Source organism: Citrus sinensis, chromosome 3, assembly GCF_022201045.2.
Source record: "Citrus sinensis cultivar Valencia sweet orange chromosome 3, DVS_A1.0, whole genome shotgun sequence".
Lineage (NCBI taxonomy): Eukaryota > Viridiplantae > Streptophyta > Magnoliopsida > Sapindales > Rutaceae > Citrus > Citrus sinensis.
Window position 1 is genome coordinate 31,322,664 of NC_068558.1, and position 24,502 is coordinate 31,347,165.

Sequence of the window (24,502 nt, forward strand, 5' to 3'; positions counted from 1 at the left end):
AAGTAAAGAAAACCCTAGACAAAGATAAATCATAAATGTTATGTGGAATGTCATAAAAGACTTCCACTTTCTTCACTAATGGACGCTAATTAGTTTTTGATTGAGACAATTATGAATTTTTATGAGATTGTTTAAAAAAAAATTATTAAAATTTATCGTATTTTTCAAAGAAGTCATATTCAAAATTCAATCAAATTTATTTCAGTTGTTCTTAAATTTAGTCAAATCTCCGTAAAAATAGTAAATTATAAACATTTTGATCAACAAGTTAATGGGCCTAAAGTGGGCCAAAAAAGTAAGGCGGGCCCAACAAGTACAAGAGGGATATTTTCTCTTGGGAGTGTTGCTTGACCAAGACAAAGACAGGACAAGACAAGAACTGAACTACTACTGAGAGGAAAGGAGACGTGTATGTGTAAGTGGTTTATTAAAAGTTTACAGAGTGGCTGGGGCTTTCCTTAAATATTGGAAAGGCTTTGAGCCACTTGAAGTAGCACTTACATGAATTAAAGAGAAGGCGGAAGCATTCATATCAAGCCGGCAATGGCATTAAATCACACTTTAGTGCTCTCTTCATTACTAGTGTTGCTTCTCTCGCTGCTTTCACCCTTGATTATCCCTATCCCCAAGTCCAAGCCAACAACCCCAAGAGTATCAAAATCTAAACCTGTAATGGCTTCCACAACCACAACTACTGCTGCTACTGCTGAGATTTTTGGTGTCAAGATTGAGAAGAATCCTCCTCAATCCAAACTTTCTGAGCTTGGAGTTACTTCATGGCCCAAGTATGTTATTTCTGTTTTTTCAAATTTCATAAATTATTTAGGGTAGTGGTTTATTTTTGGATTGTTTGTACTTTTAGATTAAAAATTCATTTTTTTCTTTGCTGAATTTGTTAGTTTGTTATTGCTTTGACATTACAACTCATTCTGGCAGATTAGACAATGTATAATTTGGTGTTGGTGTTAGTGATGAAATTATTGGTTCAATTTCGTTCACATCATCTGACTTGTTTGTACTAAAAGCCTGTTGAGATTGGTTGGGTTTTCTGCAATTTCAGAAACAAGGATGTGGTATTTTTTAATGTTCACAATTAAGTTGGTTTTTTTTTTTTTTTTTGCTTGTGTCAAAATGGCCATCTTTGAGTCCAAAGAGGTTTTAGGTTTAGGAGATTACCGATAAGACCATAATTATTTCCACTGTTACCCATTTCAGAGAAAATCAATTTTCTATTTTACAAAGTTGTGAAAAAAAATCCCGAAAAGATCAAAGTATGTTGATCATTTCTGTAAAAGAAAATCATTTTTGTGAACTTTGGACCACAAGATGACTTAATCTTATTCATTCAAATTGCATGTTTAATATGATTCTCGGCTCTTTAATTAAAAAGTTGTTAGTTGGTTCAAGCTGTAAATCTCTCAGGGTGGTACAAAGAAATTCTTTTAAAAAATTAGGACTTGACCGGAAAATATGTAGTGATCAAAGTGATTCTCATTAGTGGTTTTAGTATGTTGAGCTGTAAGTCAATCCCTTTTTAGTAGCTTTGTGACAACTGGTCCACATCACACTTATTCTTCATCCTATATGTTTTGAGTAGCATTTGATAAAATTGGTTGATTCCGTGGAAGATGAATGAGGAAACCTGTAACTTATTTTCATTTTGGTACTTTGATAGGATATGCACCGCCATCTTTTATTCTAGTTAAAAACTTTTGATGATTGTCTTTCCTACAGAGGAATAGAAGCTGAACTGAACCTGAAAGTTGGTGTTTAGGTGATTGAAAATATGAATCCACTACTAGGATTTGAAAATAATGATTGTCTGCTGTGTGTACTATCCAAAAGTAGAATCAGCTGTTGAATTATTGAAGAATGATACAGAGATACTTCTTTTGACTTTTAGCAAATATAGTTACCAAAAGAAGAAGATTAGGTGGTCAATGGTATAAGTCACCCTATGAACCCTTGATTTTATTCACGTTTGGCTGCCTGGCTCCTCAATTGTTATTCGGTTTTGCATGACTTTGTTAGAATTTTCATATATGTACCTTATTAAGGCGAATTGACATGGAATTGCATTCTTTGTAAGCTGGAAAGTGGGAATGATGCTATAAAGAAACCCCAAATAAGCATAAAATACTTGAAATCTTGCAAGCCTAGAGATTGTGAAAAGACAGAAAGGGCCTGTTTTTTGTTCAACAATTATTTTCATTCAGTTGTAATACTGCAAAGGGGTAAATGAAGAATTTAGTGCCTCCTAAATCAATTTTCCTAGTGGTCTGCCCGGTTTCTGTTAGCATGCCTTTTTTGACTAATTTCCTACTGTGTTTTGTCAGATTTTGTGACAAGTGAAAACTGAACCAACTTGATCTGAACCATCCACAGTTAATCAAATGAAGATCAAATTTACTTATAAAATTTGGTAACACTATTAGTGAACCATAAGATCTACAGTTTTGTGAGCAGCTTCTGCATAGTGAGTCAAATCATAGCTTAAATTTTATATGCCAGTGCACCAGCCTTGTTGATTTGCTGCTATCCTGGTAACCATGCCATTTTTACCAACTGCTAGGGTGGCTTTCTCGTTCTCTCACATATGTTTTGAGGAGTGATGCCAGTTATCTTTATCGCACTACTAATCAATGCATGGACTGGTATTAATGGAAAATTACTTTGATATGTGGTGAATAGGTGGGGATGCCCACCAAGCAAATTTCCATGGACATTCACCGCCACAGAGACAATGTATCTGCTGGAGGGGAAAGTGATTGTTTATGTTGATGGGCGTGAAGGATCATTTGAAATTGGAACTGGTGATTTGGTTGTTTTCCCCAAAGGAATGAAGATCACTTGGGATGTCATTGAAGCTGTTAACAAGCACTATAGCTTGGAAAAGTAATGTAAATAAACCTTAAACCTTCTCGGCTAGAAGCATGTTACTTAGTAACTGATCAATTGGTAGAATTTATGTTGAAAGATTGCGCCTGATTATGTAACCTGGGAGCTTCATTGTGTTAGATTATTGATTATCATCTGTGTTTCAGTGCATTTTGTTTCAAGTTTCATTACTTTGTGATCTTCATAGCGGAGAATGTCGCAAAAACTCCTTGAAAGGGCAATTAGTGAGACAGTTATTGATGGCAAAGGGCATCAATTATAATCATACTATCCTTTTTCATCTCTCTGACAATTTGGCAAACCGCTATTCTTGTATGCGTGAAACACCAAATCAGGCTCAATGAAACAGTGAATAAAAGCTTCTAAACATTGATTAGAAAGTGTCAAAATTTTTTATTTCATGGAGATAACTGTTCCAATGCCAAAGTCACAGCCATTATTCTGTCACATCTAATATGAGTCTGTGTACATCCTGAAAAAGGGCCAAAGAATCAAAACTAACAGTATTATATGGTAACAGCCCAACTTTGACAGTCAAAACATATTACAAGCAAAAAATGGACTGACTTTAGATAAAAATTTAACGTGATGAAGATTTAAATTATTCTGTTAATCCAAAAAGATGCCCTACTTAATAAATGGCAAGATCTTAATGGATGATGGGATTCATCAACTCATAGGGAACCCCATACATTATACAGAATAGCTATATCCCTATGATCTTGGAGATAATTAACAACCAATTACTGTTAAACTAAATCCAAATTGGATGCCGATTGTGGATAGATTAAGATTTTTTTTTTTTTGGGTACACTCTCGATTCTCCGATTATATAAAGGCCATTTCTGATTAGGGTTTAACGACAATACATTTGTTTCGGCTCATTTTTAATTACTTCCATTTTTATTGACAGAGGCTTAAAAATATAGAAAAGAGAACATGAGTAGCCAATTGATAGTATGTTTTGGTGAGATGCTTATTGATTTTGTGCCTGATGTATCTGGTGTTTCCTTGGCTGAATCCACCGGTTTCCTCAAAGCACCCGGTGGTGCTCCCGCCAACGTCGCCTGTGCCATCACTAAACTCGGCGGTAGCTCTGCTTTTGTTGGAAAGGTTCACCCACTTCCTCCATTTTTGTCGTCTGCATGTTTTAAAAGGCCTTGCCTTCAAGGCCTCTGCATAATTCCACCCCTGCCTACTACATAATTTAAAAAATAATAATAATTTGACCTTAAACTTTAAATTTCTTACATTTAATCCTATAATATTTTTTACCTTTTTTTTCTAATTTGGTCTCGAAAAGCTTATTTTGATGGCTTTTGGCCCAGTTTTTTTTTTTTTCAATTCTTGCTCTGCAAGTAAATTTATAAATTAGAACGCGTGGAAGTTTGCTTTATTTGTAAATATGATATTTGATTGTGTGACGAAGCAGTTTGGAGATGATGAGTTTGGACACATGCTGGTGAACATATTGAAGCAAAACAATGTTAAAACTGAAGGAGTGTGTTTTGATAATCATGCAAGAACAGCACTGGCTTTTGTGACACTAAAGAAAAATGGAGAGAGGGAGTTCATGTTTTACAGAAACCCTAGTGCAGATATGCTGTTGAAGGACTCAGAGCTGAACATGGGGCTCATCAAGCAGGCTAAAATTTTCCATTATGGGTCCATAAGTTTGATATCTGAGCCATGCAGATCAGCTCATATGGCAGCCATGAAAGCTGCCAAAGATGCCGGCGTTTTGCTGTCTTATGATCCTAATGTTCGTTTGCCTCTTTGGCCTTCTCAAGATGCTGCTAGAGATGGGATCAAAAGCATTTGGAATCATGCTGATTTGATCAAGGTATTGCTAAAAAAATCTCAACCTTCATTGGAAATATTCTCTTTTCTTACTATAACTTTTATATAACATATACGAAAATTCTCAAGTGTTAATGTCCACACGTTTAAAAACACCTGAAAGGCTAAACTGACAATTTCTTTTGTTTTGTTGCTTTGATTGGTTGTAAAATTGGTGCAGGTGAGTGATGACGAAGTGAACTTCTTGACAAAAGGAGGAGATGCTGAGAAGGATGATGTGGTAATGTCGTTGTGGCATGACAATCTCAAGTTGCTTCTTGTGACATATGGAGCAAAGGGTTGTGGATACTTCACTAAGAAATTCAAAGGAAGGGTGCCTGGATTCTCAGTCAAGACAATTGACACAACTGGCGCTGGTGATGCATTTGTTGGTTCTTTTCTGGTTTCTGTGGCCAAAGATGATAACATTTTCAATGTAAAGTTCCTACTTCCTTAAGTTTCTTGATCCTTATGCTTTAGCTATACTGTCTATATAATAATCTTAAACTTGATGATGATTTCTTGATGTTAATTATGTGTAGGATGAGGGGAAACTGAAGGAGGCTCTGATTTTTTCAAATGCTTGTGGTGCAATTTGCACAACTCAAAAAGGTGCAATTCCTGCACTTCCACCACCTGATAAAGTTCAAGAACTAATCAAGTCTAATGCCAAATAGATAATGTTTCTTTCTTTCAGGGCTTAACCTTTCACCAGTTAATGTTTTTTTTTGCCCCCTTCATTTGTTAATAAATTTCTTGTCTATTTTGTCTATAATAACAATGAGCAATTGACTTAAATCCTGTGACTCGGCCTCTCAATCTGATTATGCAACCCTAATCCATATGGGTGGCGTTAATACAGTGTATGCGTGAGTCTCCTAGTTGTGACGGATATGAATTATTGATTTAGCAATCGGCAATGCATTAGTTCTTATCCCAAGTTTGGTGACATTTTTACCGCCCACATTACATGCATTGTTATTAACTTGTTAAATTTTCAATTTACCAATCCAATTTCAACTCGATTTGAATTTCTTTAAGTTTGCATAATCCAATACACTAAAGCAACCAACAAGTTCATAATGTAATAATCACTCATTTTTTACAGGTAGTAATTGATTCAATTTGCCAAATTACACACAATAGGGTCAAGAACAATTTGCTTTATGGTTATGTTGTAGTAACTTTTAATTCAAGGGGAAAAAAATTCTCATTCAAATTCACATTAACTCCTTATGGTTGTGGATTGGTGTTCTTTGACAAAGTTAAAAGTACCAGTTAAAGTCCTCTCATGGGGTTTCAATAAATAATTTTTTTCCTCCACAAAGCACGTAGAGACTCGATTAAAAAATTTCCTCCCACAAATGCTGGGCTTACTTAATAAATCTTTAAATTATGTTGTGACGGTATAAATTCAAACTCCCAATAAACCTTGTGTAATGTGTGGTGGTAATTTTGAGGATAAAAAACGACGACTTAATAATGAGCAAACGAATATGTTTTGGAGTTGAGGTGTGGGTAAAGGCAAGTATTAGCTTCCAAAAAGATAACGTGGCAGAGTGTGATCTTATGTTTTATTTGAAGTTAACAAGAAGCTAAACCCCTTCCTCAAAAATCGCAAGTTTCTACAGTTGCAGTGTGCCGCTTGATCTGAAATCTGAATGCTACATTTCCTATGATATTTTTCCTTTATTCCTTTCCAATGAATTCAAGAACCTGTAATACAAGGGGATTATAATTACACCAACTAATGAATATGATTTCTACAAATAACATTAGACATGCGTTGTACAACTTTCAACAATCATCGTGGTGCTTCTACTTCTACATGCTCATGGCTCTCGTTGAGATCTCTGCTTCACTCTCCTGCAACTCCCTCTCAGATGCATTTTCCTGCACACAAGCATAAAAGAAGTATAAGTGATGGCCACATTAACACCCCCCATAATAACTAGATGACCAAAGCAATCAACCATACCGCTGACTCTCTCCGCTCGGCTTCAACTAGATAACGCTCCAATGCACCTTCTCCACGTAGAATTTTCCCTCCGCATCCAGGGGCATCCACTGACCCCACCGACTCCTCATCTACCACAACAGCATCTACCCCATCACTTCCTGTCTTAACATCGGGAATCTGAAACATGATTGCGGCAAGTAAATATCTTTGTCATACAGATGATATTCTCCTAAGTAGGCACTAGGTCCTCACCTCATACATGGCTTCAGTTAAAATGCTTTCTAGTATGGCTCTTAAACCTCTGGCACCAGTATTCTTAGCTGTAGCTTTTTTGGCAATTACTCTTAGTGCTTTTTCAGTAAAATGTAATTTGACCTGGAATTGTGCAAGAGGTTATATGATCACCAAAAAGGTGCAACCGTAAGTTTAAATACTCAAAGAGAGGGAGGGAGGCAGGGAGAGAGAGAGAGAATTAGCATGCACAAGCAAGTTACTCACATTGTTCATGCTGAACAATCTCTTATACTGCTTACCCAGAGCATTTTTTGGTTCTGTGAGGACCTGATGAATATAGGTAAAGACAAGAAATGTATTAGATACTTCTGATCTGATATAAAAAGAAACATTATCCAGATTTTGGATTTATACTTTCAAGATCTAGCTGCTCATTTCCACGTGATCCCAGCATGTTGAATTACAACAAAAGCCAAGAAATATCACAAGTACATCAGAAAAGACATTGCACATAAAATAGCAAAAGGGTTTTAGAGGACTAATTCTTATCATTAAATATTAAGAGGAAAAAAGAAGGGAAATTATCACTGCACCACCTTTTTTTTGCCTTATGTTCATCCAACCACCAAAAAATTCTAACATGTTCTCTGCACCACTTTTTTTTTTTTAAATTTGTATCAATTAGCTACTTTTCAATTAACACCGTTAAATAATTCAAATGAAATGACAATTTTACCGCTAAATAAATTAAAAGACCATTTTATTTTACAAAAACTTTGAAAAATAAGAAAATTATAATTATAAAAATACCCCTAAGTTTAATAAAAAATAAATCCCAAAATTAAAATTTTTATTTTTAATAAAAATCTAAATAAAAATTATAATTATAAAAATAATTACAAAATTTTCGGATTTAATAAAAATCTCCTAAATTATTAAAATTTTGGGATTTTTTTAATAAATAAATTCAGTTATTTTAATAAAATTTTGCGGAATTATAATTTTTAATAAATAAATTCAGTCATTTTTATTAAAATTTTGCAAAATTATATTTTTTAATAAAAATAATTATTAAAATTTTGCAAAATCTAAATTAAATAAAAATCAACTGAGCACCGTTGTTTGGGATTTATTTTTTATTAAATTTAGGGGTATTTTTATAATTATAATTTTCTTATTTTTCAAAGTTTTTGTAAAATAAAATGGTCTTTTAATTTATTTAGGGGTAAAATTGTCATTTCATTTAAATTATTTAATGGTATTAGTTAAAAAGTGGCTAGTTGATACAAATTAAAAAAAAAAGAAGTTGTTCAGAGAACATGTTAGAATGTTTTGGTGGTTAGATGAACATAAGGCAAAAAAGAGGTGGTACAATGATAATTTCCCAAAAAAGAATAATGACTATGATTCAGCATGAAATGCTCCCACAATTCTGGTCCAATCATGCTCCCACAATTCTCACAAGAAGAATAAAAGCACACTAAAACCTGGTAAGCCAAATCGTAAATAAAGTATTTACCTTAACAAGTTGGTCCTCTGTTAGTGCTGTCAAGCTAACTAATATTGGAAATCGTCCGACAAATTCTGGTATGAGACCATATGCAATGAGATCAGAACTTTCAACCTGAAAATCGAATGTTAAGCTTCAGGCTCATAAGGGAAGGAATTTGACTACATATATCGTCTTTTTAGTTTGGGAAGGAAGGACGCCATATAAATAAGGATGAGAAACAGCTTAATAAATACACAGCATCATGCATTTATTTTAAAAAAATAAATAAAAAAGGAATGAAATTTCCAACTTTCTCACCGATTCAAGCAAAGACGATGTCACTGCAGCATCAGTTACACCAGCCCTCATGTTGGCACGAACAGGTGCTCCAAAACCAATGGAAGAGTCTTGCCGTCTGGAGAACAATTTATAGTTTGGAAGTAAAATTTGGCCTCAATCATAAACAAACAATATATAGTGAGGATTTCAGCAGCAGCTAACCTCTCGGAAATGGTTTTCTCGAGATCAACAAATGCTCCGCCACATATGAAAAGGATATCTTTTGTATCCATCTGCAAAGTGTTTAAGACCGTATTAGCACAGCCAAATTCTAAAGATGGTGATTTTAGGAATTACATGTGTATATGTGAGTTTGTCTTATCTTACTCCAGTTCTTGGAAAGATTGAGCCAAAGGAAAAGATATGATTAAAGAAACAAACTGTTTTGAAGCATTTATCTTCTCGATGTGTTTGTCTTAGTTCTTACTCCATCTCTTGGGAAATTTGAGCCAAAGGAAGAAAATATGATTAAAGAAGCAATCTGTTTTGAGGTATTTATCTCAATCATTCATTCATATCAAGAACCAAACAAAGCCTTTAATACAATTTCAGATGATTGTTCTTTCACATCAAGAACCAAATAAACAAGTGGTAGTTCTTTCTCCAGAAGAATTCAGTACTATACAGACATGTCCATAAATCTTGTTTCCTTTTGTTTGCCACAAGTGCTTTAACATATTTGCCTGATACAGAATGGTGAGCAGGTTCCTTCATCTTATACTTTCACATCTAAATGAAGTCTTAATGCGTAAATCATTTGACAATTTTGGCAGATTAAACCTAAACTCCTAGCAGCTAGCATTGGGACCACCTTGATACATGTAATAAGCCCTAAACCGAAAAAATCAGCACAGGCAAACTGAAAACCTACTAATTCCAAAGCTCATATCATGTTTCATATGAAAATCATTGAATTCCTTTGGACTTAATCAATGTGCAGGTATTATGGATCAAAACAAGTATTGTGGATTAAAACAAGCAAAATTAACACTTGAGAACCAAAAACATTAATGAATTACCAATAGCTTCCTACAAATTTAATTTTACCATTGTTGAAAAAAAGAAAAGAAAACAAAAATCATATTCAGGCCTAGTATACCTGTATGCTATCACCCCGAGGATGTTTCCTTGCCCCCTTCTCAGGAACATTCACTATCTGAACAAGAAGCAAATTCTTGCTTAAGCTACCAGCAATATAATACTAATAATTCCAATATTCTAAACATAAAGACTGTTTATATAAAATATTGAGACATGTATTAATGCAAAGCACTCAAAACAATACAATTGATGGGAATATAAGCCAATGAAACCAATATTATCAAACTAAACCTCAAAGAAAATAAAGAAACATTTGAATTTATCTTGTATAGAGATTTGTTTAGAGGAATTATTTCAATTTTATATTATCATATGGTATTATTTAGTGAGAGCAATTGGTTGACCAACCTGTTGTGAAAGGTATTCATGAATCAAAAATTAGAAAAAAATATATATCTTGAAGTGATACTTTTTACCAATAAAATCATGGCCATAAAGTTTTGCTGTCCAACCCACTAGTTTTTATGTACAGATTGTCCCTTGACACTTTTGAAACTGCAGCAAACGTTTTGGTCTCCTGAACAAGCCCACAATGGCTCCATCACAAGATCATCCAACATTTTACCACAAAAACCCTACATCATCCTCTAAATGGATAACTACGTGTAATAAATTATTGCCAACCATAATGGTCTGAGAATAGCATGACAACAGTCGAAATAAAGAATACCATCATTCGAAAAAGAACTTGAAATTTCAGAATTAGAATCCCTGAAAGTCTACTCAAGAAAAATTTGATCATAGAAGTCTAAAAGAAATTTGTGAGAAGAATAGAAGACACTCACAGTTCCTTCCAGCATCTTCAATAATGCCTGTTGTACACCCTCGCCAGAAACATCTCTACTAATGTTTAAGCTCTCAGCCTGCAAAATAGCTTCAACCATTAGGAAAAGATTTGGTCGAATTGACACCAAGATAATAAATGACATATCAATCAGCTGGGATGTGAAGGACCTTCTTAGTTATCTTATCAACTTCATCAATGTACACCATCCCTTGTTGAGCCGCTTCCACATTGAATTCAGCTTGCTGGGAGCCAAATTAAAATAGCATGCATGTGAGTTCACTGATTACTGATAAGACAAATAAAGGCAGAAAGAATGGGAAACCCATATAAGATTGACAATAGGCTCTACAAATGAGTATCTAACGAACTTCAGGAAGAAAATGTGTGTAAGACCATATCAACTGAATCAAATTACTCATTTCTCAGACAATGGACTGTGATATTCCCATATACGGAAGAATAAACCCGTATAGGGAAGAATAAATGATTAAATTTCCACCAAATGTAGCCTGATGTGAGCCTTCATCAGGCATGGACACCAGCTATACTTGCATGATACACCAATGTCAGAAGCATGGCAACAGGTCACAAACTATTTTCAAATTAGAAGAAGTCCATACCTCTAAAAGAAACTGTTTTGTCATTAAGATTAGTATTTCTTTAGTAAGAAGAAAAGGGAAAAAAATAATTCTGCTTTTGCTTATTTAAGGGAGGCCTACAGTATGGATATCTTTGAACTTTCTTCAATCTGTAAGGAGAGGCCCACTAAGGGAGACAAACTCATGTCTCAGCCCATCCACTTCAAGGTAGAAGAGATTGACTGATATATTAATATAAGCATTTCATTTCCTGGAGTTTTTCTATTTCTCAAATCAAGCAGTTTTATCCTTTGCATACATTCTCTTTTCTGAAGTAACTTATCCAAAAAAAAGTTACCATTATTCAACAACAATATTGTGCATAAAAGCCTAGCAGTGCATATAGGAGCACACTAATATACAAAGAGTAAACAAAATAATTCTGTTTCAGCAAATTATAGTAGATCTGTACAGAAGGAAAATATGCATTACAGAAGTAGAATTATAGCAAAAACAAGATATGTAATTTTTATCTGGAGATTCATACCGCGAGAAGTTTATACAATATTGATTCAACATCTTCACCAACATAACCAGCCTGCAAATAAGTAGCATAACAACAATCAATTATTAGACACTCAACTCGCAATGTGAACAATAACAGAATGATCCATTTAATAATGGAATCTACGGCAATTCCATACCAACCACCACTATATATAATTCATTATGATCTCACCTGCGTTAAGGTTGTTGCATCAGCAATGACAAATGGCACATTGACATGCCGAGCCAATGTTTTTGCAAGCAACGTCTTCCCTATTTTCATAACAACCAAATTAGACAGTTTTTCTCACAGCATGTTGTAGAAAACAAGTAATAATGCTGAGGCATCCGCATACCTGAGCCAGTCGGACCCATCAAGAGCACATTGCTCTTCTCTAACTCTACATTATCGTCATTATCTACGGCATCAGCAGTTTTGGGTTCAGCTCCTGACCTAGTAATAAAACTCCACAACATCATTTTTAACCTTATAAAGTTACAGCAGTTTTGAGGCAAACGGACAGAACACTATCAAATCAGGCCATCAGAAACTAACCCTTTTTTCAAATTGGCATGGTAAATCCTCTTATAATGATTATAAACAGCCACAGAAAGCACCTGCAAAAGTTTAAAAAGTCTCAACCGATTTGCACTTAACATTAGTCATTCATAACAGCTACAAAACAAAAACTTGAACCTTTTTGGCTTTTTCTTGACCAATAACAAACTTATCAAGTCCTTTGCAAATCTCCTTAGGCGTTGGCAAATCCTCTCCCAAATTAGACCCACCCCATCTACTACCACCACCACCACCACCACCACTAGAGCCACCTCCGCCACCGTTTCCGCCAGACCCACCTCCGTTACTGGGTCCCATTTTTCTAACAGCTTCAACGCCAGGTGCAAATGGCGGCCCTGGAGGCAAATGCACAGCCAAACCGTTGCCATTACCGTTACCTTTGCTGTTACTGGTAACATCTCCGGATGGCAAGGGTGGCAATTCACCTCCATACGACCTCAAAGTGTCCCAAAACGACAACTTTCCACTACCACCACTGGAGAGTTTCTTCAACCTCTTATTGGTATTATTATTGTTATGATTATTAGCACTGATGCTGATTTCTACGAAGCTGCCTTGAAGAGGAGCAATCCGGTGCGGGCGGAAGTAGTAAGCGGATTTACAATTGGGACAGATGTTAACAGCTTGGTAACCGCCGCTACCATCAACCGCAGGAGCGGGAACCGGAGGTGAGAGATTGGAGGGATTGGAGAACAAGAGATCCATGTGCTTCGAACACCGCGGGCAATTCGCCTCCGCCCTAATTTTCCGGTACGTGTCGCCGCCGTGGTCCCACTTATAACGCTCCTGAATTCCGATGAAGAAGGGCTGGCGACGGTGCCCTCCTGCCGCTCTACCGATGCTGTTGTTGCTGAGGTAATTGACCGGTCCGACCACGAGAGGGGCGAACCGGGTTCGCGACGACGGCAGCATCGATGAAGAAGCTATGTCGCTGAGCTGTCTCTTCCATCTCCAGATTCCAGACATATGAAAAGAATTGGAATTTGATGGTGATGATGATAACAGCAGTATATTATCAGTGTTGAGAATTTTGGACTGAATTGGAAAGATTAAGGAATTGTGAAGATAAAATTGGAATAATTAATGATATTTATAGTGGGAAGAGGATTAGAGATGGGAGTGATTGTAGCACAAGATATGGAAAGAAATGAAAGAGAGAGTTTGGTCTTCTTCTTTTTCTCAGTTTCTCTGTTGTTGTGAATGTCCCTAAATTTGACAGTTTGACCGTGGTATATCCTCTCCCCTCGTTTTTGCCCCTACCTGGCTGTTATTAATTACCCCACTACTTGGTAGTTACCTTAAGTGTGGTATTTGTAAAAGGGAAAGTATCACAGGCCTCCCCTATTTTTTTCAGAAATTTCAGATGGAGAAAATTGTGCTCATAACATAAACAATGATCTATTTGTGTATTAACCATTTTTTATTAAAAATGAATTCCTAATAATAATTAATCGGTAATCTGACAGTGAAATCCAAATATCTACATCAATATTGCTTTGTTTTACTCTATTTTACTTTACTTATGATAAAATTTTAAGTAAAAAATATAAGTTAAGAAAACCTTACATTTTCTGCTCATATTTCTTTAAATTATTTTTTTTTTTTTTGGTTAACATACAAGAGAAGAAGGAGTCATAGGGGGCCGAGAAGGTTGTTTTCCAACTAATCGGCCATGAAGCTTCTATGCTTTCTCTTTTTGTGTATCATATCTCTCAATTTTATTGTTTGAACATCATTGAACTATTTTAAATATGGTGTAAGTAATATAACAAAATATATTAGTCTGAGCGTGAAAAAACTGCATGGACTTAAAAGTTTTTAAGAAGAATTACTTGTTTTTCAAACACAACAACAAAAAAGAGAATTTATATATATAATGATTTAACAGGTTTTTCACTTGAATATCTTACCCATGAGGAGTTTATTGCTTCTTTTCACTTGAATATCTCACACTCTCTCCTTCTCATTGATAGAGATACACAAACTCAAAAGTGTCGTTATCTTAGAGATATGAGTAAGTTTAAAAATTAGTGAGAGAAATAAGTTGTTATCACTAAAAAACACCTATTTTAGCTTATTTTTATCCTTTCTAATCTTGTATCTAAAAAAAAATAGTTAGAGAAATGTAAGTTACAAGTATTGTATTTTCTAAAGTTACTTTTAGTAAATTTTCCTCATATTTAAAAATTTTAATTAGTTAATATAACACTAGTCATCAGATGAAACTATTTTTCTTATCAATGAACTTAAAAAGCTTTTCCTGATAAGTGAAATTTCTACAACGTTCATGGGTGATTCATGATAAAATCCCAGTTTCTTGCATAAATGGATAACTTCGCATTCATCCACGAATACACGCGCGTTATGTGTCGAAATTGTTGGTAAGTGGTAATAGACGGCTTCTTTCCTTCGAAGTAAGCGTCACGTGCTCAGCACACCCACTCCACCCTAAGTCAATTCTTTCTTTCTTTCTTTTTTCCCCCCTTCTCCTTTTTTTTTTCTTATCTTAATATCTTATCATTGCCTTCGTTACTTTCGATGGCACGCACGAAAGTTGCATGTTGAAAATTTAGTTTAGGGGTTGAAAGAGAGAGCCCGTTGTACTAAAAACAAATAAACAATGTACTTGCTAATTGCTATACCAATCACGTAACGTTTCATAAAATGTTAGAATTACATTTCACTGAGTGTTTGTTTTCTTAAGTAGTTATTTGAGTTTCAATTTGAGGATGTATATAATATAGATTTAAAAATCTGATTTGGACTTATACATTTCTCTAATTTTTTTATTATATATTTTTTTTCATTTTTGTAGTCGGAATAAATTAGAAGTTATGTGTCATATGCACGATGGGCTTTCAATGGCCTAGGCAACTGTTCGTTATAATGGATTGAAAGATATTGTAATGGGACTCTGGTTATCTGGTTATCTTACATGATGATGTAAGAAACAAGATTTTTTCACAACTGTTAAATTTTCATCCGACGGTCGTGAAAATAATATTATTTTATTATTTTATACTCTCACAACCGTTGAATATTTATCAAATGATTGTGAAAGAGTCATATTTCTTACATCATCACGTAAGATAACAAACTCCTTGTAATTGACTAATTTGTGCTGTTATCTATTATGATGAAAATAAATTACTTCGTGAATTTGTCCCCAAAAAAAAAGATGAAGATAGAATTAATTTAAAAATGATGAGATCAAATAAAAATTGAAAATCACTTAACTCTTAGCCTGGTGATAATAACTTGAGCTTTGGAACTAGGTTATTACTTTACTTTTAGGATAATGTGATATTAATTTGGTGAATCTTGTAAATAAAAAAAAATGTAAATTAATGAAAAGATTATTGTAAAAAAAAAAAAAAAGAAACACATATCTAACAGTTTGGGTGCTTTGAAATCTTTTTTAAAATATAAGGATTAAAGCTAGTTCAAAACCTGGTTAAGTGACAAAATAGAAATTGTATTGGTTAAATTTTAGGAGATTGTTGGTTGATATAAGTAGATTTTTCAAGTGCAAATGTATCGGTATTAAAAAAAATAAAAATAATAATCTGAAGGCGATAAACAGTGCACGCCTTTATCCACATAATAATTGCAATAATTCAAAATGAAATGATCTTTAAATATTTGCATTAAATCTCACTGATCATACATATCTACCGCAAAAGATTATCCATATGTTTAAAGGACGAGCATAATACCATTAGCAATTGTGAATTTATTGAGAAATTAAGTAATGAATACTATTAAATTTTCCTTTGAAGTGAATGTGAAAGCATAATGACCAAAAGGGAGACTATTATATACCTCAAAATGTACTCTCTAATACTCCAATACAAAAATTTTATTAAAATAATCTATAATATAGTCTACTATTTAACACTGTTAAGTTTAAATAAAAAAATATTTTAACTATTAACAGTAACTTTAGAGGACTTTTAACAGTTTAGCAACACACTTATGCATATATTTAACCTAATCATCATTTACATTATAAAAAACACAAGCAAGAAAATCTTGCTAGCCCTAACAAAAGGCCTTAGCTCCTCTATTTGTTATTGTAATTAGACAGTTGTAACTTACTGAAGTAAAGTATTTGATAAACACTTGCCACTATAATAATTTAGAATTCAAGTTAATTTTTTTCCTCACACTTGTATGGTTAAAAAAAAAAACCTATTTATCTTTATAATTTTTGTGAAAATTATTTTTTACAAGTTATATAACATACGTTATTAACTCTTATTCACAGTTACATTTTCTTTTTCCTCCCAACACCTTGTTATCTAATAAGACTTTAATTATCAAACTACAGTTATTAAAATTCTTAAGAGGTGCATTCTGTTGTTTTTCTTTAGTATTTTAATGCATATTGAAAGAGCCAAAGAGAACTAAAATTATCTCACACGAACACTTCTTTTTACCTGAACATTTTATATGCTCGTATCATCAACTGGATTGGTGCTAATTCCTTGTGCAAATTGACGTGGAATAATAAGATTGGTTTAATGAAATAAATCAATCATGTGAATTTTTATGACTGCATGGCTCTAACTTGACTGATTCAGTCATAACTTGCAATCGTCTATAACAAAGCCAAACTCATTCTTTTACTTCTTAGCTTCTGCTTCCTTTTAATCTATCTGTGCATTTTCTTTTTCTTTCATAAATATTCTACTGCATTATATCATGCTGAAATAGCCCCCACTTTTTCTTTCTATTAATTTATATAAATTTCACAGACCCCCTCCCCCTCCCAAAAAAAAAAAAAAAATGGAGGGGATGAGAAATTCACCTACTCAAGTTTGGGTGACTATGGGCACGTAAAACGCATTCAAGATTAGCCGAGCATTGAGTAAATTTGTACTCTCTTTAATAAAGAATTAGGTTAAGGCTGGATAATAGTTTATTTAGATCTGTAGATAAAATAAAGTTGAATTTTAGAAATTATTTTTGATATAGTCAACTTGGATGTGCAGAGAATAAAAAATTATTTTTTAAAGAAATTAAAAAAAATATTAATAGGAGTTTTTTATATTTAAAAGTTAGTGTAAAATAAAAACTAGTTTTTTAAAAAAAGTTATTAGATTAGTGAACAAAATAAACAAGTTGGCCGCGAATTTTATAGTACCGGGACCGCAAGTTAAATGAAAATGATGGAACACATAAATTAGTTATTTCCGTTACAAAAGGCGGCGCCAAGACAAAGAGAATGGTCTCTGTTGCGAACCAATTAAATCAAACTCTGAACCAGCAAGTCTTAGCAATTCTTGAAAGATGCAATCACGTAAATCATCTCAAGCAACTCCAATCGTTTCTCACAACTCTCGGCCAAAGCCAAACCAATTTCTACGCCTTCAAGCTCGTGCGCTTCTGCACTCTCAAACTCTCGAACCTCACCTACGCTCGCTTCATTTTCGATCATTTAACGACTCCAAATACCTACCTGTACACTGCCATGATCACTGCTTATGCTTCTCAGCCGGTTCACGCTTCATCGGCTTTTTCTTTGTACCGTGATATGGTCCGTCGAGGCCAACCGCAGCCTAATCACTTCATTTACCCGCATGTTTTGAAGTCTTGTCCTGACGTTTTGGAGTCTCGGGGGACTAAAATGGTGCATACCCAGATAGTTATATCTGGTTTTGAACAATACCCAGTTGTGGAAACGGCTCTTGTTAATTCTTATTCGAGGTCCGGCAACGACATCGGGATTGCTAGGAAACTGTTTGATGAAATGTCTGACAGAAATGTTGTATCATGGACGGCTATGATTTCTGGATATACAAGGGTTGGGGATATTAAAAATGCTGCTTCGCTTTTTGATTCGATGCCTGATCGAGATGTTCCTGCTTGGAATTCTGTTATTGCTGGTTGTACACAGAATGGGTTGTTTTCGGATGCTATTTCATTTTTTAGGAGGATGGGGATGGAGGTGAGTGATAATATTAGGCCTAATCAGGTCACGCTTGTTTGTGCACTTTCGGCTATTGGTCACACGGGAATGCTGCAGCTTGGTAAAGTGATCCATGGTTATGTGTATAGAAATGGGCTTGATCTTGATTCGTTTATTTCGAATGCTTTAATAGATATGTATGGAAAATGTGGCAGCTTGAAAGAGGCAAGAAGGGTTTTTGATAGGAACTCAAAGAAACGTTTGACTTCATGGAATTCAATGATCAATTCTTTTGCTCTTCATGGTCAAAGTGAGAATTCAATTTGCGTGTTTGAGGAGATGATGCGGTGTCAAGACCATAATATAAGACCAGATGGGGTTACATTTATCAGCTTGTTAAATGCTTGCACACACGGAGGATTGGTTGAACAGGGTCGTGCTTATTTCAAATTGATGACTAAAACTTACAGGATTGAGCCTCAAATTGAGCATTATGGATGCTTAGTAGATCTTCTTGGTCGAGCAGGAAGGTTTGAAGAAGCCTTGGCAGTTGTGAAGGGAATGAAGATTGAACCTGATGAGGTTGTTTGGGGTTCTTTGCTCAATGGATGTAAAATTTATGGCCGCACAGATTTTGCAGAATTTGCAGTAAAAAAATTGATTGAAATCGATCCAAACAATGGTGGTTATGGTATAATGCTGGCAAATATATATGGAGAGTTAGGTAAATGGGATGAGGTCCGAAAGGTGAGGAAGATGCTAAAGGATCGTAATGCTTATAAAACACCCGGTTGCAGTTGGATTGAGGTTGACAAGCAAGTTCATCAGTTTCATTCCCTTGATAAAACGCATCCCAGAACAGAGGAAATATATGATGCCTTGGAAAGTATGGTCGCTTTACATTAGCAAGGAGCACAGAGGTTTTTCCCACAACACACAACTTTTCTTACTCAGATCTGTTTTTAACATAAACCCTGACATGTCCAAATTGTTTGATCGGTTTATGCAGCAGCCTAATTACTATGGTAGCGTTCCTGCACTTGATTCCTACCCAGTTTTGATAGATAAAAGAGCTTTATGCGCTTCATATCCTACCTCATTGTTTATACTTTGGTTGTGATGAAATGCTGACACAGACATAATGTTAATGAAAAGAAATTATATTATACTATGAAACTTATATTACAAGAATGTAGATTTTGCACCAACGATTCAACAAAACGAAGCTCAACACTGCAGTAAAACCATCCAAAAGAATAGATACTTATTCTCAAAAAAAAAAAAAGAATAGATACTTCAATTCTGATATAGATTACTAATATATTAAATTATAGATATTATAGCTATAAACATTATAGACATTATAAAATATTTCAAACTTAATTTGTTGTGGATCAGTTGGTTTGATAAATTAAACCACCCGTTTAATGTCCAAGAAAAACATAATATATATGAATTACACGAAAACTGGTGGGCAACTTTTTATTTTAGCTGGTGGCAAATAAAAAATTTTTTATTAACAAATTAAGCTTTGGTTCGAGTTCAAAAGATAAATTTAGAGCGAGCGGGTCACCAGTACCTGCTTCTCCCTTAATGGCTCTGCCACTGAACCAATAGGCTAATGGCACTCAGCCATTTGAAAAAAATTAATTGAGTGGGTTCGACGAGTTTCTGTTCCCTAGCTAGAGTCAGAGCAGTACGCCTGAGTATGATTCATCCAGTAAAAAATATGGAATGTGCTTAGGTTAATTCTAGTAAATTTGTGACAGTACAAAAGAGAATGGTATCCGTTACGGATTTAGATTTTTTAAATCAAACGCTAAACCAGCCAGTGCCATGGATGCTTGAACGATGCAATCACATGAATCATCTCAAGTAATTCCAGTCTTTTCTCGCAACTCTCGGCGAAGGCCTAACCAATTTCTACGCCTTCAAGCTTGTGCGCTTCTGCACTCTCAAACTCTGGAACCTCACCTCCGCTCGCCTCATTTTCGATAATCTAACGACTCCAGTTACCTCCTTATACACCGCCATGGTTTCTGCATATGCCTCACAGCCAGTTCACTTGTCATGTACCGTGACATGGTTTGTTGAGGCCAATCACAGCCTAATCACATCCTATACGCGCGTGTGGTGAAGTTTTGGAGTCTCATCGAACAAAAACTGTGCATACCCAGACGGTTAAATCTGGTTTTGAGCAATACCCATCTGTGTAAGTGGCTCGACATTAGGATTTCCAGGAAAGTGGTTGATGAAATGTCCCGAAAAGATGTTCTGACGTGGACAGCTATGATTTTTTGGTATACCAGGGTTGGAGATATTACGAAGGCTGCTTTGCTTTTTGAAGCAATGCCTGATCGAGATGCGGCTGCTAGGAGTGATTAATCCTTGCGCGAGGAACGGGTTGTTTCGGGATGCTATTTCATTTTTTAGGAGGATGGAAAGTTGTAATATTAGGCTTGATCGTACCACGCTTATTTGATTGCTTCCGGCTTGTGGTGCAGCTAGGTAAAGCGATACACGGCTTTGTTTATAGAAACGGGTTTGATCTTCGTTCGTATATTTTGACGGCTTTGGTAGAAATGTATGGAAAAATGCTACTGTTTGACAGAGGCAAGAAGGGTTTCTGATAGGCAGTCAAAGAAATGTTTGGCTTTATGGAATTCACTGACGAATTCTTTTGCTCGTCATGGACAATGTGAGAATGCGATTAGTGTGTTTGAGGAGATGATGCAGTCTGCAGACTGTGATATAACACCACATATAGTTACATTTATCAGCTTGTTGATTGCTTGTTCACACAGAAGAAGGTTGAACAGGGTCTTGCTTATTTCGACTTGATAACTAAAACTTACTGGATTGAGCCTGGAATTGAGATTTATGGATTCTTAATAGATCTTCTTATGAAGATTGAACCCGATGATGTTGTCTGGGGTTCTTTATTTGATGGGTGTAAAATTCACCACGGCACAGATTTGGCCCAGTTTGCTGTGAAAATACTGATTGAAATTGACAACATGATTTATAGTATAATGTTGGTAAATTTATATGGAGAATTGGGAAAATGGGATGAAGTTGGTAAGGTGAGAAAGATGTTTAAACGATTGGTTATGCCTATAAAAAAACCCGGTCGCAGCAGGATTGTGGCTGACAAGCAGCTCCGGTTCTTTGACAAAACACACCCCAGAACAGAGGAAATCTGTGATGCCTTGGATAATTTAGCTGCTTTAAATTAGCTAAGAGTACGAACTTGGATCTGTTTTCAACATGGAAATCTTAACCCATACACCATTTTGGTATTATCGCTGCCGTTGATTTCTACCAATTTTGATAGATAGAAGAGAGCTGTATCAGCTTCATGTGCTGCCTCGTTATTTATACTTTAATAGTGCAGAGAGAATGTTACCAAGAGAAATTATATTACAGTATTAAACTTATTACAAGACAGCAGATTTTGCATCAAACGAAGTCAACGACACAACAAAAGTAAAAAACAAAGGTAGCTCAACATTGCAGTAAAACCACCCTTATTCTCCACATCACACTGACATAAACCCAATGGCAGGCAAAAAACCTCTAAAGCTCTTGCCTAGCCTCGCTCTGCAGCTTGGCCGGTTCGTCCTCTCCGCCCGCAATGCCGACAACTCTCGGACCTTTGATCTGGTCAGGTGACAGCTTCTTCAAGGACAAAGTGAGCACACCATTTTCAAGCTTAGCCTGTACAGAATCCAAATCCACATTGTCCGGCAGCTTGAACTGCCTCCAAAACTTGCCATGGGATCTCTCCACTCTGTGCCACTGATCGCCCTTCTTCTCCTCCTCCCGTTTCCTCTCTCCGCTCACTCGCAGCACGCGATTCTCCTCAACTTCAATCTTCAGCTCGTCCCTCTTCACCCCCGGTACATCCAGCATTATGAAGTGACCCTCCGGTGTTTCCTTCCAGTCCACTCTAGCGGGAGATAGCGCCATGGTCTCGTCCCTCTCGAGCTCAAATGGGATTTGCTCTAGCACCCGGAAGGGGTCTGCCAAACGTTCCGTCCAGAGATCGGATAACAGACTCCTCGGACGATCAGCGAAGGGCGTCAGCAGAGAGCCATTTGATGAGCCCACAAGACATGCCAATATTGCCAATAGCAGCATTGGCAGCAAATTAACATTAAAGGGCCGTGTTTGTTGTTGCTGCCTCATTTCTTCCTTCCTTTTTGGCTTTGTGCTTGATGTATTATTTATATGTAATGTGCTTGTTGGTAGAGAGGCTTGAAGCTAGATAGATATTGACACACTAACTCAAGTATACTTGTGATGACACTCTTTGAGTGGGGTGGTGATGAGATGTGTTATTTATATGTTTGTGAAGCGGTTCTTGAAAATTCTTATGTTGGAGTTGTGTAGATAAATGGGGAAGTTTCTGGTTGCGTCTGTGTTTGATGCGGTGGGAAAGCTGAGCTCATTGGTGGATCAGGTTTCTTCTATGTTCTAGAGGTTTCACGTTCGTGGGTTCTTATACTGTTTAGTTACAAGTCAAAAAGCAAGAGGCCGTTATGTCGTTCCCTAGTGCGTGTAGTTTTATACGATATTTTCTTCTAAACAATGATGGGGGAAGTGTGTGTATAGTGATTATTGGGAAATTAAATGACATGAATTTGATTAAATTTAGGATCCATTCATCAAGGCCGAGGAGAGGGAGATCTTCGGCAATTTTGTCGAATGGAACATAAATATTTATCGTTGTATTCATTTTGTTTCTATTACATTGATTCCTCTCTCATGGCAAAGTTAAACAATTTAACCAACAAAGTGTTGGCTCCACTGGTAATGGAGTCCCCTTAAGTAGTTTGACTGGGTTTACTCCCCAATTCGAATCGTAAGGAAGTCGCTTTTGTTGGAAGAACACGTGCCTCTCAGTTCGAGCAAGAAATTCTAGTCTGGGTTGTGGTACGGATTTAAAGGTGTTTCCTATAATTGAGACCCTCCACAAGATACCTCGTGGTAAAAAAAAAAAGTTAAAAAATTTAATATTTTTTCATTTAGTATATCTCGAATCATTTCCAAAAAAATTAAATAAAAAAAATTGATCATATTTTAAATAAAATAAAATATTTATATTTTAGTGATAATAGTTGATTCGAATGAAAAAAATAAAAATTTACTAATTTAAATGTCTGGGTCTGTCAATTCAACAACGATGGGATGATTGGTTTTATTTGACATTTATTGATTTGTTAAATACTTGACGACGGTGTCTGAGTTGGGGCACCAAACCCTTGGGTGGGACCTTGTTAATTCTTTTTGGTTAAAATGTTGGGTCAGGCTACGGAATTCCCCTTGGCAACTGGGCAAGTCGAGATGAAAGGTCCAACAATGAGCAGATTCTTCATTTTTGGGCCTACGGAGAATGAATTCTCATATGGGCCTAGTATGCGAGAGGACTTATTTCATCTTAATTTGTATAAATTTAGAGTTAGACTATATTAGAGTTCATCTACGATGGAATATGAATCTCAACTACACATGTAAAGTAATAAATAATAAATAATGAGTTATAATAAATTTTTTATTATCTATCATATTATGTGTGTGATTTAGATTCGTGTTCCACCATAAGTGAACTCTAATATAGCCATAGCCATAGCCATTTACTCATTATCTGCCCACCATCTGATGATTAGAAGCAACGTCACTAGAACATAAAAGAATATTCCTTCAAGAGAGTTGGGGTTTGGGGAGTGATAAATAATACAGCAGCAAAGTTTCTCAATTCCCATGTCACACGCAGTCCATTTCTGGCTACAAATTAACAAATAAATTTTCAAGTTACATTATGCTAAAAGGATGACCAGTTTTGGGCAGCCCAAAAAGTAGGTTTGGCTTTGGAAAGGGGATGGGCAGATTTTGGCAATCTCTATCTGCAACTTCCATGTCTCTAGCTCTGACAAAAGAACCAACCAGAAGCTAGCAAAATTATAACAATGTTATGGGCCAATGGGGTTTTGACTTTCTACCATAGTAATGCTACGCCGGCTCTGTGGTCCTGTTTCACGAATAACAACATCAGCAATTGCCCTTGCGGATTTGCCATGCCAACGCTCAGAAAGTTTGTTGACAATCTCTTTTATGGGTAAAATTTGGATTATTCTCACATGAAGTAATAATTTTTAGAATATCTTTTAAATTATTGTAAATATTAACTTACTCTTATTTTTATTTAAAATATAAGAAAAAAATAGTTTGGGTTAA

The 24,502-nt window shown here is 35.5% G+C and overlaps 5 protein-coding genes across 5 annotated transcripts; 3 read left to right on the forward strand and 2 right to left on the reverse strand.

Annotated features, from left to right (window-relative positions):
- The first annotated feature begins 384 nt into the window (after positions 1-384).
- On the forward strand, positions 385-3,048 carry LOC102606871 (uncharacterized). The gene is made up of 2 exons (XM_006478226.4): positions 385-785; positions 2,692-3,048. Exons 1-2 carry the CDS (start codon positions 544-546, stop codon positions 2,897-2,899), a joined length of 450 nt encoding a protein of 149 aa, XP_006478289.2. The 5' UTR covers positions 385-543; the 3' UTR covers positions 2,900-3,048.
- A 420-nt stretch (positions 3,049-3,468) lies between these two features.
- On the forward strand, positions 3,469-5,676 carry LOC102631467 (probable fructokinase-5). The gene is made up of 4 exons (XM_006478225.4): positions 3,469-4,011; positions 4,331-4,741; positions 4,919-5,173; positions 5,280-5,676. The coding sequence occupies exons 1-4, from the start codon at positions 3,838-3,840 to the stop codon at positions 5,412-5,414; spliced, it is 975 nt and encodes a 324-aa protein (XP_006478288.2). The 5' UTR covers positions 3,469-3,837; the 3' UTR covers positions 5,415-5,676.
- Positions 5,677-6,406: 730 nt separating this feature from the next.
- On the reverse strand, positions 6,407-13,550 carry LOC102631160 (CLP protease regulatory subunit CLPX1, mitochondrial). Its single transcript, XM_006478224.3, has 15 exons — positions 12,472-13,550; positions 12,331-12,392; positions 12,131-12,228; positions 11,968-12,047; positions 11,776-11,826; positions 10,818-10,892; positions 10,649-10,726; positions 9,862-9,918; positions 8,925-8,995; positions 8,742-8,838; positions 8,451-8,555; positions 7,196-7,258; positions 6,950-7,072; positions 6,716-6,874; positions 6,407-6,630 (listed from the first exon to the last, which is right to left on the reverse strand). The coding sequence occupies exons 1-15, from the start codon at positions 13,318-13,320 to the stop codon at positions 6,562-6,564; spliced, it is 2,037 nt and encodes a 678-aa protein (XP_006478287.2). The 5' UTR covers positions 13,321-13,550; the 3' UTR covers positions 6,407-6,561.
- A 3,947-nt stretch (positions 13,551-17,497) lies between these two features.
- LOC102630851 (pentatricopeptide repeat-containing protein At1g33350) lies at positions 17,498-19,352 on the forward strand. The gene is made up of 2 exons (XM_006478223.4): positions 17,498-19,185; positions 19,275-19,352. The coding sequence occupies exon 1, from the start codon at positions 17,582-17,584 to the stop codon at positions 19,169-19,171; it is 1,590 nt and encodes a 529-aa protein (XP_006478286.2). The 5' UTR covers positions 17,498-17,581; the 3' UTR covers positions 19,172-19,185; positions 19,275-19,352.
- A 2,315-nt stretch (positions 19,353-21,667) lies between these two features.
- Positions 21,668-22,589, reverse strand: LOC102630544 (22.0 kDa heat shock protein). Its single transcript, XM_006478222.4, has one exon. The coding sequence runs from the start codon at positions 22,451-22,453 to the stop codon at positions 21,842-21,844; it is 612 nt and encodes a 203-aa protein (XP_006478285.2). The 5' UTR covers positions 22,454-22,589; the 3' UTR covers positions 21,668-21,841.
- Positions 22,590-24,502: the final 1,913 nt, after the last annotated feature.

What these genes read in the sequence shown, in the direction of transcription:
- LOC102606871 (XM_006478226.4), top strand. Translation starts at nt 544, where the DNA reads ATGGCATTAAATCACACTTTAGTGCTCTCTTCATTACTAGTGTTGCTT. An exon ending in GGAGTTACTTCATGGCCCAA is followed by an intron (nt 786 to 2,691) that starts GTATGTTATTTC and finishes TGTGGTGAATAG; the next exon opens with GTGGGGATGCCCACCAAGCA.
- LOC102631467 (XM_006478225.4), top strand. Translation starts at nt 3,838, where the DNA reads ATGAGTAGCCAATTGATAGTATGTTTTGGTGAGATGCTTATTGATTTT. An exon ending in GCTCTGCTTTTGTTGGAAAG is followed by an intron (nt 4,012 to 4,330) that starts GTTCACCCACTT and finishes GTGACGAAGCAG; the next exon opens with TTTGGAGATGATGAGTTTGG. An exon ending in ATCATGCTGATTTGATCAAG is followed by an intron (nt 4,742 to 4,918) that starts GTATTGCTAAAA and finishes AAATTGGTGCAG; the next exon opens with GTGAGTGATGACGAAGTGAA.
- LOC102631160 (XM_006478224.3), bottom strand. Translation starts at nt 13,320, where the DNA reads ATGTCTGGAATCTGGAGATGGAAGAGACAGCTCAGCGACATAGCTTCT. An exon ending in ATGCAACAACCTTAACGCAG is followed by an intron (nt 11,827 to 11,967) that starts GTGAGATCATAA and finishes ACTTATTTGCAG; the next exon opens with GCTGGTTATGTTGGTGAAGA. An exon ending in CCGAGCGGAGAGAGTCAGCG is followed by an intron (nt 6,631 to 6,715) that starts GTATGGTTGATT and finishes GCTTGTGTGCAG; the next exon opens with GAAAATGCATCTGAGAGGGA.
- LOC102630851 (XM_006478223.4), top strand. Translation starts at nt 17,582, where the DNA reads ATGGTCTCTGTTGCGAACCAATTAAATCAAACTCTGAACCAGCAAGTC.
- LOC102630544 (XM_006478222.4), bottom strand. Translation starts at nt 22,453, where the DNA reads ATGAGGCAGCAACAACAAACACGGCCCTTTAATGTTAATTTGCTGCCA.